Source organism: Schistocerca nitens, chromosome 2 (assembly GCF_023898315.1).
Source record: "Schistocerca nitens isolate TAMUIC-IGC-003100 chromosome 2, iqSchNite1.1, whole genome shotgun sequence".
Classification (NCBI taxonomy): Eukaryota; Metazoa; Arthropoda; class Insecta; order Orthoptera; family Acrididae; genus Schistocerca; species Schistocerca nitens.
The window spans coordinates 478,499,704-478,514,527 of NC_064615.1; the positions used below are offsets into that span (position 1 = coordinate 478,499,704).

The following is a 14,824-nucleotide window of genomic DNA, read 5'->3' on the forward strand; positions in this document are numbered from 1 at the left end:
CCAGAGACGGACCAGCACTCAGTGCTAGGAAGCTGGAACCCCAGGGCACCACACATGGAGGCGGCAACCGTGGGACAGGGGTGCCATCACAGCAGGTGATGACAGGGTCGGGGTGGAGGGTGGTGGGGTGGGCGGTGGTGACAGGAGCCGCATCTGCGAATTGGCAGATTTCATCAGTGAGTTGGAGCGCAACTGATCAAAGTGGCATACCACCAACCCATTGGCCATATGGACATCACAAAGATGGCGCCCCAGCTTCAGGCAACAGGGGCCGGTATCCACTTGGGTTGGTGATCAAACCCTTGCACTCACACCAGCGATCCCGGCATGAAGTGGCTGGTGAGCCCAACCGTGGCACTTGTAGTACAGGGTGCAAGAGATGGAGGAGTGCGCGTGGCTGCCGACCCTGAAGTAACTTAACTCAGTCAGGCTCCATTCCCCCATAGGTGTGAAGCAATAGGTTCCCAGAAAAAGGAGGAGGGTGTTGTCTGGTGAAGAATCCACTACAAAGTTTTTTGTTTGGGGCTTGAATGTATGCAGTAGTCATTCTTCTTTACCATTTGATTGAGGTTCAAATGGCAGAGCTATAACATGACAAATGCTGTCAATTGGAAGATGTGAAAAGTGAATTGGGACCTGTTATCAGAAACTAAAGTACAAGGCAACCCCTTGATAGAAAAAAACTCTAAAATGTGTATGAATTGTGACTTAAGCCAACATCAGTGTACACTCAAGAAGGTAAGGAAAAGGGGACAATACACCCACAACCAAGAGCCAATAGGAATTCGAGAAGGGACCTGCAACATCTACATGAAAGCATTCCCATGGCTGGCATGGAACAGGCCAGGGGACAGAGGTGCTCTGGGAGCTGCATGTTGTCAAGTACACAGCTCACAAGCCATGACAAAATGTACAATTTCTCCATCAGTCTCTGGCCAAGAAACATGTCTCCTTGCTAATAGTTTAGTGTGCAAAACTCCCCAATGGCCCTGGTGGAGGAGTCGTAGAACCTCATGCGATAACGTGATGGGAATGACTACTATGGGAGAGAGGTGTTCTGTGGACAACAGCAAAACACCGTCATATACAGAGAAGAATACCGGTTGTCCTAGTCAGCACATTTTGTGCCACTACTACCATGTCACCCCACGCTTCAGTTTGATCACCCACTGCCTGAGAAACTTCAGAAGATTGTGCAATTTGCAAAACTTTTACCAGTGGTGGTTTTTCACAGATTAAAGCCTTCCGGTGCACTTCCTTGTCCGGAGCTGAACAGATAACTGCATCATGTAAAGTACATTCTGCATAAATCATTATGGGCATGAGTGATGAATTGAAGTTCAGCTGTCCAGGTCCTGTGTGACTGGTTTAAACCAGACCAGTCGTACATCAGTAGAATTCAACTTTTGACACACTATGACATGTATTCTTTTGTGATGGTAGTTGGACTAGAAACTGCAGTAAGAGCTGCTGGTTCTCGTAAAGGGGCAAGCTGACATGTTAACTGCTACACCTTAGGTGGAATCCATGAGAGGAATAAGGCTTTGAACAAATTCACGTCTGTCACACCGAAAGCCAAAAAATGCTGTCTGAGTCTTTTTTCATGAATTTCTCAGTCCTCAGCTGAATCATCATAAGGAGGACAAGTGCGTGGATGGTCCAGTGGAAGTGGACAGACCAGTGGAACAATACGCTGTCATGTTAATGGAAGCCACCAAAGTCGTCACTGCCAAAGTAAGCTGTTCAGTAAAAGGCTGGTAGCACGGCATCCATAGTGACTGATCTGATGAAACTGCACTTAAAGACCGCACACACGTAAAATATTCCAAACTCTTCACCAGTCTCGTGAAACTGATCCAAGTAACACAAATATGGCTTTATTCATAAACCTCTGAACAATAACAGAAATAAGCCTCTCATTAGTCCAACATAACAAGACAAAAGAATCATACAGAAGGTGTAACGTAAGTGATACATAGAACAACTGGTGTGAGCAGACAAACTAAAAGAACGTAGTGAGGAGTGAGTTAGCACTGCTCTGCATGTGTATTGCTATGAGTCACCAGTAGATGGCACAGCGGAGACTGTGCTGTGTGCACACTTCCTACAGGCAGCATCTAGTGGCCAGTCCATGCTGACAGACAAGTACTCCCCCATGGTGACACTACACGCGGCAGACTCACACTCACTCACACTAGCAGCAGGGTCTAGCATTGAGGCTATATGATCATTTCATTCTGTATTGCTATGAGGTGTTACACCCAGATATTTGTATGATTCAACTAGTTCCAGCTGTGACTCATTAGTATTGTACATGTGGGATACTATATTGTTGTGTTTTTGTGAAATGCAAAATTTTACATTTCTTAACATTTAAAGTAAATTGCCACTCTTTGCACCACTTTGAAATCTTATGATACTCTGACTGGACATTTGTGCAGCTTTTTTAAGATGGTACTTCATTGTAGATAACTGCATTATCTACGAACAGTCTGAAGTTATTATTGATGTTGACTGCTAGATCATTAAGATATGACATGAACAGCAAGGATCCCAGTACAGTTCCATGGGTTGTGGCTGAAGTTACTTCTATATATTTTGATGACTCTAATTCTGTCATGAAATGATCATTTAAGTCATTAATTTTGTCTGACACCTTATAAGATTGTACTTTTGTTAATAAGTGTAAGTATGATACTGAGCAGTAACTCTCGTATGTCTTAAGAGTTTACCTTGAAACGTGACTTTCAGGATGTCATGTGAGAAGAGTGTTAGGTAAGTTTTGCATGACTTGTGTTTTTGGAATCCGTGCTAGTTGTCATGCAAGAGGTCATTCTGTTTCCTATACCTAATTAGATTCGAGCTCGGAATACATGCTAAGATTCTGCAACAGATGAATGTCAATAATATTGGATGGTAGGTTTCTGGATCACTTGTGATGACCTCCTTTTATGCAGGTTTGACCTGTGCTTTCTTTCAACTATTGTTTTTATTTGTTTAAAGGATCTTCTACATATTACGATTAAAAGAGATGGCCTACCTCAACTGCAGATGCTGTACAGAATCTGGCAAGAATACAGTCAAGCTCTGGAGACTTGTGAAATTTAGTAATTTCAGTTCTCAGTACCACTTGTGCTTCATCATCTTTGCAGTGGTGTCAGAATTAAATTGGAACAGCACACATTCATTCATTCATTCACTCACACATCAAATTCCATAAATTTCATCATGAATGAGAGACTTCAGGGATGTGAAACGAGTCAAGTTAAATATTAACAAGCAGAAGTAACAACTGCTGGATACTTCTATAAAGTATATAAGCAACAATTTGTAACTAGTGGTAATGTATTCAAAGTGATGATTTTGGCAGTTTCTTCTAAACAACCATATCTATAGAATATATCTAGAAACAAAGGTGATGTAACTTACCAAACGAAAGCATTGGTATGTTGATAGACACACAAACAAACACAAACACACACACAAAATTCAAGCTTTCGCAACACATGGTCAGGAAAGAGGGAAGGAGAGGGAAAGACGAAAGGATGTGGGTTTTAAGGGAGAGGGTAAGGAGTCATTCCAATCCCGGGAGCGGAAAGACTTACCTTAGGGGGGAAAAAGGACAGGTTTACACTCGCACACACACACATATCATATGTCTGCTTGTGTCTGTATATGTGCGGATGGATATGTGTGTGTGTGTGTGTGCGTGCGAGTGTATACCTGTCCTTTTTTCCCCCTAAGGTAAGTCTTTCCACTCCCAGGATTGGAATGACTCCTTACCCTCTCCCTTAAAAACCAGATCCTTTCGTCTTTCCCTCTCCTTCCCTCTTTCCTGATGAAGCAACTGTGTGTTGCAAAAGCTTGAATTTTGTGTGTGTGTTTGTTTGTGTGTCTATCAACATACCAACGCTTTCGTTTGGTAAGTTACATCATCTTTGTTTTTAGATATATTTTTCCTACGTGGAATGTTTCCCTCTATTATATTCATATCTATAGAATGTTTGCCAGGAGAAAAACAGTTACTTTGAAAAAAAATCACCAGTCCTCCTCCTGTAACACTCAGCTATTGTTGTAGTTTAATACTTCAAATAAAATGTTTATGTGTCTTTAAACAGGTTACTGTCAGCTGCCTATATACTGCCAAGGCCTTATTCTATCTAATATGAATATGAGAAATTTAAGTTATTGAGTCCAAGTATTGTGATAAATTGCAGTAGTGGCTAAAGAGGTGTTCTTTTACATTGTTACTGAAGATTGGGTTGTTAAATCTCATGCCTGATGCCCACCAGCAACCAGCTATAGACTTTTGCACCAGAATATAAAAATCCATTCTCAATCTAGAGAGGGATGCAATGTCAGTATGGAAAGTATTTCTATTTCTTTGCTATTATTTCCAAAACTTGATGAGCAGAAGAGCCTGGTTGAAAGGACACATCCTGAGGAATCAGTGAATCCTGTGTTGGATAATGGAGGGAAGTGTGTGGATAAAGACTCTGAAGGGAAACCAAAGCTTGACTGCATTAGTAGGTTCCAATGGAGGTAAGCTGCAGTATTTATGCAGAATGAAGAAGCTTGCTACACTAGTATGGGTACGTACATCAAACCAGTCTTTGTATTTAAGGTTACAACAACAACACCTCCAAATTCTCGATTAGTGCTTGGATCCACTGGACTCCATCAGTTCCATAGCTTACCAATTATACCCAGAACAGTATATCCCATTCAGCATATTATGTCCTTTTACTTAATCTTTTGGTATGCTATGCAGTGCGTCCCAGGAGGAATGGTGAATATTCATGGATCTGTGAGGAATGGATCACTCATTTGAAGCAAAAAACTTCATATGGACATGTACCCTCTTGTAAATGATGACCAAGATAGAACATATTTAATGTACATTTTTTGTGGGCTAGTGGCATGCACATCCATGTCTTCCACCCTCCTCCTTGATGTTTTATTCTAACCAGACATATCTCATTGCTTTCAATCTCTGCTTGTCTTTCAGCCATTAAACTAGCCTATTGAACATGCAGTTGTCCATGGTGTGTTGTGAGTGAATTAGTGCGAGGGAATGAGAGCATGTCAGACAGAAGCATTGATTAACTGTATTTGTACAAGTGCTGGCTAAAATGCCACATATCTACATTAATGCATATATGATCTATGTTTATGGCTTCTGCATTAGTAATGGTCCAGCTGCTGCTGAAGAATACAATATGCACTTTTCGACATATTGAATTCCTGATCATAGAGCGTTTATCAATGCTTTTCCAACTGGTATTTTGTAAAACATATTTTGTAATATTTATTAACTGTCCTATATGTGTACATGTGTAAACCTGACAATGTATTGAATAATGCAGAAAATAAATAACAATGTACATTAATTGTGTTCTGTCTCTTAAACCATTCACAATAGGGCATATGTCCACATGAAGTTTTTTGCGTCAGATAACCCCTATATAACACCACCTCTAAATTCTCGATTAGTGCTTGGATCCACAGAACTTCATTAGTTTCATTGCTTACCAATTATACCCAGAGCAGTATATCCCATTCAGCATATTATGTCCTTTTACTTATCCTTTCGGCTTGCTATGCAGTGTGTCCCGGCAGGAATGGTTCAGTTTACAGTTCATTTCACATTGATTCTGTCTGTTTATTCATTCATTTATTCTTCAAGTTCCATTGTGAAGTAGAGCCTTTGGGGATGCAGAATGGGTTGTGATATCTATTAAGAAACTGAAATAACTATTAGAAACTGCATTAATAATTATCATTAAACTGCTTTAAACTATGGTGCTTATTCGTAAACATACTGAAATTACTGAGAGATCTGTTTTGAAAATGAACTGCTGCATCCTCTTCAGTATTAAACTATTGCTGTATATTCCCTCATGCTAGATGAATATTACACAACCATATTCATATTTATCATTACAAGAAGTTAATTTTGTGTTGTAAGAATAGTCCTTTTTATGATGCTTGTGACACTGCCGACAGAGGTCTTAATTTGTGAATTTAGATAATTTCTAGGTGTAATTACAAGGTATGTTTTCAATTTTCTTTTAGTTTATAGGAATTCAGCATTTCATGACTTGTGTACCATGGGACTCATTTAAAACATTGGCACCAGAATGTCGACCCACATCAAGAGCTCCAGTTTAATATCTTAATATATTATTGCTCATTTAGATGTTTGTGTTGTCCTCCAATGATCTTTTTCCCCACGTTCTTGCAGAATAATTGAGTTTTTCTAGTTGCCTGATATATGACACTGTCAACTTACTTCTTTTAATTTGTGCATTTTCAAACCTTGCTCAATAGAAATTCTGTGATATTGGATTTATATGAAATTGGTTTTATGATGTGGATTATTTCTTTTAAAATTTATGCATGCTTATTGAAATTTAAAATCATTCTAGCCACAGATAATATTCTTGAAACATAATACTGACACTGGTAATTTTAGTTTTCCTTTATTATAATGCATTTCAAGATGAGATATTTCATTTTTTTAAATGCCACATGTTCTATAAATTTTTCTACACTTTGATTTGTTAAATAGCCACAAAAATCCTTGATCATTCGCCAAATAGCAATAAAAGTCTGACAGATAGCCAACCAACATTTAAAAACAAATTAAAACAATTTCTGAATGTCAACTTCCTCTACTCAATAGATTAATTTTTAGATATGAACTAGTAACTGTAAAAAAAAGTAATGAAAACTAATGTTAAATTGACAAGTTCTACATCATTATGAAATGTCATATTCACGCATCTGTGGAACAAGTATTAATGTAATGTAATTATACATGGTTATTTACACACTTACACCGACAGTACACAGTCAGATATCAGTGATAGCGCATTAGGCCAAGCAGTGGTGTTGCAATGTGGTCTATTGACTTCAAAGCTGTAATGGAACTGCAGATATTCATGGGTGTAAATGACTTTAATGGATTAAGCACGATAATACATTGATGATATCTTTGCCATATGGACTCATGGTGAGACTGACCTGTTGAAATTCGTGGAATCTCTAAATATGTTCTCCCATTTAAATTTCACATGTCCCTATTCTGAATCCCACACCACTTTTCTTGATGTTGATCTCATTGCTACCAAAGGCAAGCTACACACATCTGTCAACATTAAACCTACTAAGAAGGAACATTACTTGCATTTTGACAGCTGCCATCCTTTCCATGTCAAACGTTCCAAAAATCATGCCCTGAAATGAGATCCATTCTGTCTGAAATTTTGACCACCACACCTAGCTTTCCATTGCCCTCCCAATCCCCACAATATTCTTGTCAGACCCTATGCTCCTTCTGCACCCATCTCACTACCCTATGGATCCTACCCCTGTGACTGTCCACACTGCAAGACTTGCCCTAAGCATCCTACTATGCCAGTTCTGTAAGTGGCAAAAAGTATACTATGAAAGGGAGAGCCACCTGTGGAATGACACATTATATACCAGCTGTTATGTAAATATTGTTCAGCCTTTTACATTGGCATGTTAACTGCAAAGTTATCAATTAAGACAAATGGGCATAATATCCTGTTGCAGAGTGTGCTCTAATACACATTAGTCATGACCTTGGTGCCTGTTTCACGACATGCACCATCTGGATTCTTTCCCAGACACCTGGTTCTCAGAATCTGCATGTGGGAACTAGCATTATAACATGTCTTTGGTTCTCGCCACCCACCTGGCCTTTGTTTACGTAAATTCCTTCTGTCTCACCATTTCTTCACAGTAACTACTCCTTTCTTTGCTTCATTTTAGTTTTCTATATCTTTCATTTTCTGACCTGTCTATTTCACGCCATGCCCCTCCCACGTCTGTTACATACAATTCACTTAGCTTTTCACTCTTTTTGACTCATGCACAATGTCTTAGCAATAATATTTGTCTTGCATATTATCCTGTTGTCCACCTTTAAGCTCACAGGGTTTCAAACCCCATCCAGTGCAGCCCCCAACAACCAGCCTTTCCTTCTCATCCCATCCAGTAAGTCTCCCCTAACTTGGGATTCTGGGTGACTTCGTTGAAATCTACTCCTTTTCCTGAACCTTTCCAGCTGCTTTCCCTTCACACCTCTTCCTTCCTCTCTAACTCTTCTGCCGGAAGAAGAATCCACTGGCTCCAAAAGCTTGCATAAGTAAAACTTTTTTATGTTTGTGTTCTCCTGCTGCTGCTGCTTGGTAAGGAGATTTTTTTATCTATCCAATTACATTATGAACTCAGTAACTGTTATTTCATAAATCTGTTTTAACCATTAAGGTTACAACAGTGAACAGGAGCACAGCCACCAAATTCATTCTTGCTTTTTGTTCTTTCTGAGCATTTCTCCATTCCTGACTTCTCCTTCAAAAACCTTGCTATACCTATGACTGCTTGTAGGTGTTAACATTTCACCATCTGTAGAATATATGGAGAGATCCTATCATTTTCACCCATCACTTGAGAACCTCCTAGATTAATTCTAATAAACAGTGTAGTGTTCAATATTATATCCAGGCTACAGAATACTGTTCATGAAGTGTAGTACTGTAAATGCAGAGACAATTTTTTTTGTTCAGAATCAGCCTTTCACTCTCCAGTGGACTGTTTATCATTTTGAAACTTCCTGGCAGATTAAAACTGTGTGCCAGACTGGGACTCAGAGACAGAACCTCCCCTTCTGTGTACACTGCCCAGAAAGACCATGATCCAGGTGACAGTCTAAGTCTGGTGCACTGTGTTAATGTGCCAGGAAGTTTCAATTACATGCATACCTAACTTATTGTGAAGAATTCAAGAGGCAACAAAATTAATACACTGCAGTTAATTTTGTGGACAGTGAATTTATTCAACATCACATACATTATTTAATAATTAATATAAAAAGGTAGACCTACTCTTTTTGACGGGTTTTATTTTAGCCTTTTCATGTGATAGTGTTTTTAAGTACTCATTTATAGTCTTACAACATATCACATACTAGGAAATAAGTCCACATCAGTTAAAGAACAGCTGAAACAAAGTAGAACCATTAACTAAAACTTGGCATCATTAGTAATGAAAACAAATGTGTTTCCTCAAATTGAAGAACCATTAACTAAAACTTGGCATCAATAGTAATGAAAACAAATGTGTTTCCTCAAATTCAATCTCCAATACCTGAACATAAATTTCACAGAAAGTAGTATGAATAAATCAGGCATGTTAGTTTTCATTTTTAAAGATGTAAAACTCATCTCATAGATTTTTTGAGGTTCTTCTCTTATTTATTTTTTAGTTTGTAGTAGTAACTGCTACTGCAGGGATGCTCTTCATAGATGTACCTGGGATAAGAAATTATCATCACCAGTAGTTGGCTAGTGCGACAGTAAGTGCAGAGGCATATATATCCTGCTTGCCCGACAGTGTCAGTGTCTCGACTAGATCCTAAATAAGGCCACACCATCTCATAGAGTCTGGGTCTGTGACACTTGTGATGATAATCAATAATCAAGAATTTTATTCCCCATAGATCATTTTACAATGATTTTGGCTTCGTCATACAGGATGTAGTTGTACATACGTAATAATAAAATAAACTATCAGTACATTATAGCACAAATTTTAAGCTTGGCAGTGTACCATATTACACCAGCATAGTTTCTAAAAGTTATACAATAAGCTGTACTGTAATATAATATAATATACCCAAAAAAGAATGTAAATGTAAATGTCATGTGACTAGGGCCTTCCGTTTGGTAGACCATTCGCCGGGTGCAAGTCTTTCGATTAGACGCCACTTCGGCAACTTGCGCATCAATGGGGATGAAATGATGATGATTAAGACAACACAACACCCAGTCCCTGAGCAGAGAAAATCCCCAACCCAGCCGGGAATCGAACCCGGGTCCTTGGGATTGACAATACAGAAAACTTTTAAATGCGATTATCCTCCTCAGGCATCTCAAAGAATTCTCTAATGTCATAAAATGGATGATCTGAAAGCCAGCTGTAGCACTTAATTTTAAACAATTTTATATCCATTGACTAAACATGAATTAGCAGTTGATTGAACATTTTGAGTTAGTTTACTTTGTGGAAATTTCCTGTTCTTGCTAATTGGTGGCACATCTAACTTACCCTCAGCTCTGTTGTTGTGTTCAAGTATTTCCTCTCTGGCAACAAATTCTGAAATATTATTTTTAATATAGAGTACAGACACATAAATGTATAAATTTATAGTTGTGAGTGTTCTGAGTCTGGAAAAAAGTGGACGACAGTGCTCCCTATGACCTCTTTTACATATTATGCATACAACTTTTTTTTTGTAATTTCAAAATGTTCTTGATGTGAGGGGAGTGCCCCCATATAATCAGACTATATGAAATATGTGACTGGAATAGCTCAATGTATGTCACCCTAAGGTACTCCAGGCTCTCTGCCTCCCAACAGTTTCAAGATAAGCTATGCCATTGGGATATTTTTTCACATACGTGATTGACATGTTCCTCCCAACAGAGTTTTGAGTCAATGTAAATACCCAAGAGTTTTATTGACTTACTGCCTACTTCATTTGATATTCCCATTAAAAGTTGTTGGGTTTTATCAGGATTTCACAGGAGCTTATTGGCTGCAAACCAGCCCAGGGCCTTATTAAGTGTTTCTTTTGTTACGCTATTCAGATCTGAAGTGTTCTGATGTGTGATAAGTAGTGTTGCATCGTGAGCATCACATACACGAGGTGGGCTATGTTATTAGGTAAATCGTTGAGAGGTACAATAAAGAAGAAGGGTCCAAAGATAGACCCTTGTGGTACAATTGTGCTGATTTCCATTACGGAAGAACATTTTGACAGAGACAAATTGTTTTCTGTTACTTAAATAAGAACTTATCACAGCGGAAGTGCTCCCTCTCACTGCATAAAACTCTAGTTTCCTCAGTAGAATGTAAACAGGAATGCAACTGAAAGTTTTGCTTAGGTCACATAATAACACTGATACCATGTTATTGTTTTCAAAAGCTGTTGAGGTTTGGTCAGTGATTTCCAAGATGTCCCCTGTTGTGTTTCTCCCTTTGTGAAAACCAAACTGATTGTTACATAGGATATTATGTTTTTCAAGGAAGCTGCTTATTTGTGTGTGTACCAGTGCCTCAAATATTGTTGAGAATATTGGGACAATGAAGACTGGTCTGTAGCTTTTTGGAAGATGTTTGTCTGTTAGGCAGAAATGTTAAACTCAACAGTCTCTTCAGTGCTGTTGAACAAACATACATTATTCAGTGACATCATGTGTCAAACTCCCTCTCCCTTTTAGTTTCATTACCATCCATTATAACACAGTCACAACACAATGATGGTCAGATAATCATAACAGACATCCTTGTGATGGACACATCTCACATTAAACTGGGGAAAGAAAAAGCACTGCTTAATTATATCAGTATGTCCCACAAACAAACATGAAAGATCGTATTTCAGTCTGAAAAAATGAATGAGTGCATTTACTATTATGTGGGCATAAAAGAAGCCTTAATATGGTACCCTAGATATGTTTTTGCAAAGGATAATAAGTTCTAATATAAGGGAAAAATATGTCACTAAAATGCAAAGAGCTGAATTCTTGACTTACTGTTTATTTTTGTATAGATAGCTAGGGAATAATGTGAGAAAGAAAATGTTGTTTGTAAGAATGTAATTTATTGTAAATTTTTAGCAGATAAATTTAAAAGAAAAATATACTGAAAAGTAGAGCATGTATGACACTCACCATTTTCTTTCCAAATCATGTTTTTATAATAAATTTTGTTTCCTCATCAAGTTTATGCTTCGTATTTCATTATCAGTTACATTCCTGTTACGGGCTGAATAACTAATCTGGTTTATTCCTATTGGGTGTGTATATTTACTTTAATGTTATGGTTAATTTGAAGCTTTTGCCTTGTTTTAATTTTTTTTTGGTTTTCATAAATATTGCTACAAATAATAATAAATAAATTGTGTGTTTTTCAGAATGTATGTTTCACATCCCATACACCTCGTAAGAAAACAAAGATAGTAAGAGACAAAATTGAGACCATCACATATGAACCTGTGGGCCCAAATACATCTAAAACTTGGACTAAAAATTTGAAAATTCCAAGTTTGCCTCCATCCAATTTGAATAACTGCAATATCATTGATCTTGATTACTTTTTACATGTAAGCATTCTCTGTTAGACTCCATAAAGAGGAATTACTTTTATAGAGTTCTCTATTATTAGTGATACATTTTTAAGACAATAGAGATAGGTGTGTGTTTGCAGATAAATGTTATATTAAATTGTTAGCAGAATTGTGTATTGTTTTTTATTCATTAATAGTGGATTATGAAGTGTCATGTTTTTAATGGTATTTGTGCCATATGTTGTTAGAAACTAATGATCTGAATATTATACATGATATTTATTCTCATTTTTCCTGTTACCAGGTCAAAGCAGTTATCAATGGGCCCCACACAAACTTACATGTAAACATCCCAATAAAATTAGGAACAATTCCACTGTTAAGCTACATACCACCTGAATTATCCAAACAGCTATTGGACTCCACCCTTCATACTCCTCAGCTTCCTCCTTTGAAAGATGCTCCTGAAAAATTTCCACATCCATCCATAACTTTGGCACCATATCCACAACCGCATACACAATACCCTACTGCACCATATTCCTCAAATATTGCAGATATCATGGCACCCAGCACAAGTCAGCAGGATATTACAAATGGACTGCCAAATCAGTTGAACATAATTCCATCTGCACCACCCCTTCCATACCCAGAAGTTCGTAAGTATTCTCATATTGTCTTGCTTCTGCCTATATTTAATCTGTATGATTGTGGGGTACAGATGATAAAACAAGTTACTAGAAGATAGTTTTCCGCTTTTGATATGTACACTAGCAATTTGCTTAATATGCTCTTTCCAAAACAACACTACAACAAATATAGAAAAGTATACAGCTGAATGTTTGGTGTTCACTGGGCAAGTTACAGAGATAGAAAACTCACTTATTTAGTTATGTTGTTTGTACATGCAATTAAATATTTTTGAAAAATCTATTTTTAGTTAATTATCATTTAGACATGTGTATGAACAACTTATTCATTGTCATACATTCTGTTCTAATTTCAGCTTTAATCACCAATTCAATATCTGTACTTTTGTAAAATCTGAAATTAACAAGATAACTTTCCAGTTGGATTCTAATCATATGTTTGAGAAACATACATAAACTCATAGAAAAGTTTGGAATTTAGTTTGGATCAACATTACACTAACAATGTTATCAGTTGTAAATATTAATTTCTCACGGAAATTGTAGCAACACTAAACCATTTTCTATACACTCCTACCACACCAAATACTTTTGGTTACACAAAATAACAATTCTGACTTATAATGGTGGGAATGGGCTTGAGTTTATGCTACATGAAAGCAAAGAAGATATGTGACAATTTCCAAATAGCACAAAATAATAGTTTTATAAGTATTTCTTCTAATTTCTGTGGCCCACTGAGGAGAATAAAAATAACAAAAAACGAACTATGTGGTTGTTCCAAAACAATACTGTTGCATCAAAAACACAATTGAGTCCAAATCCAAAGGCAAGATCATCAGCGAAGTACAATATGTAGAACTGGAAGTGTATTTATTACTGACACCAGAGTACACCCAGAGCAGAACAGGCTCCTAGACAGAGAGTTCAACTATTTACAAGAATGGAATATTCCAGAATGGTGATACCTATACAGACATTGAATATTCCAGAATATACAAACATTACAAATGTCAACAATGTAGGAAAAGACTGTAAAGAAGACACATTAAGTTGCAGACAGGCACAATTGAAAGACACTTACATAAAGCTTTTGGCCACAGCCTTCATCAGCAAAAGAGAAACACACACCATTCACACACATAAGCAAGCACACCTCAAGCACTGTGTGTCATCCTAGCATGTTTGATTAGTGACAGAGATTGATGAAAAGATTAATACTCCTCTTTTTTGGTATTCTTTATTACCTGCTAATGTATGGGACCAACACTCATGGTGACTATATCTTCTGTACTTGGTCTGAAATTTCTGGTTGCCATGAAGTGCTGTGTCTCTTCTCATACTATCTGGCATATGCAAGAGATGAGGTCCTGAAGGTCTTCCACAACTGTGATAGGGATCACATATGATAGTTGGTCATGCATCTTTCGTTCAACTCCGAAAATGTTCTGTCTTGTTTCCTGATGATGTTGGGCCCTGTTCTTCAATCATTTTTCTGTTATGTGGCATTTTTTCTGATTCTGTCAAATTTTTTCTTCTGATCGGCCTGGAATTTGTCCCAGCTATTGAGCTTATTTTCATTATCCCAAAGCTTACTGGGCTGTGCCATCCTAGAGAAAGTAATCACTTACCAAACGCCTCATGTCATCCCACCTATTGCATTTGGCAACTCAGTCAAATTCTGTTAGCCATTTCATCAGGCCCTGACCAGCGTCTTCAGCAAAGACTGATGGATGCGTGATATGCAGCTGGCTTACTGCTGTTTTGGAATCCATCTGCCTCCTAAATGTATGTGTATCCTAGGAACAATGTACTGCTTATATTCTGGTTCATATCTGTGCAGGTGACATATTTTGTGTTGCCTGATCGGAGTCAAAGTGCTGTAGATGTTTTGAAATACATTGCATCCCCACCAAAAATCAGGACCACAATAAAGTCCAAATCGAAAGGCAGGGTCCTCAGTAAAGTACACCACTTAGAACTGAAAACACATTCATGACTATTCGTGCATCTT

General features: G+C 37.7%; 1 protein-coding gene across 1 annotated transcript in view; it reads left to right on the forward strand.

Annotated features, from left to right (window-relative positions):
- Positions 1-12,908, forward strand: part of LOC126235108 (uncharacterized) — a 74,341-nt gene extending 61,433 nt beyond the window's left edge. The window contains exons 8-17 of the mRNA XM_049943843.1: positions 1,624-1,734; positions 5,546-5,698; positions 5,908-5,963; positions 6,849-6,904; positions 8,316-8,414; positions 11,313-11,438; positions 11,545-11,628; positions 11,745-11,752; positions 12,008-12,196; positions 12,465-12,908. Of these exons, the coding sequence (XP_049799800.1) occupies positions 1,624-1,734; positions 5,546-5,698; positions 5,908-5,963; positions 6,849-6,904; positions 8,316-8,414; positions 11,313-11,438; positions 11,545-11,628; positions 11,745-11,752; positions 12,008-12,196; positions 12,465-12,908 (1,326 nt within the window). The remainder of the gene's footprint in view (positions 1-1,623; positions 1,735-5,545; positions 5,699-5,907; positions 5,964-6,848; positions 6,905-8,315; positions 8,415-11,312; positions 11,439-11,544; positions 11,629-11,744; positions 11,753-12,007; positions 12,197-12,464) is intronic.
- The last annotated feature ends 1,916 nt before the right edge of the window (positions 12,909-14,824 follow it).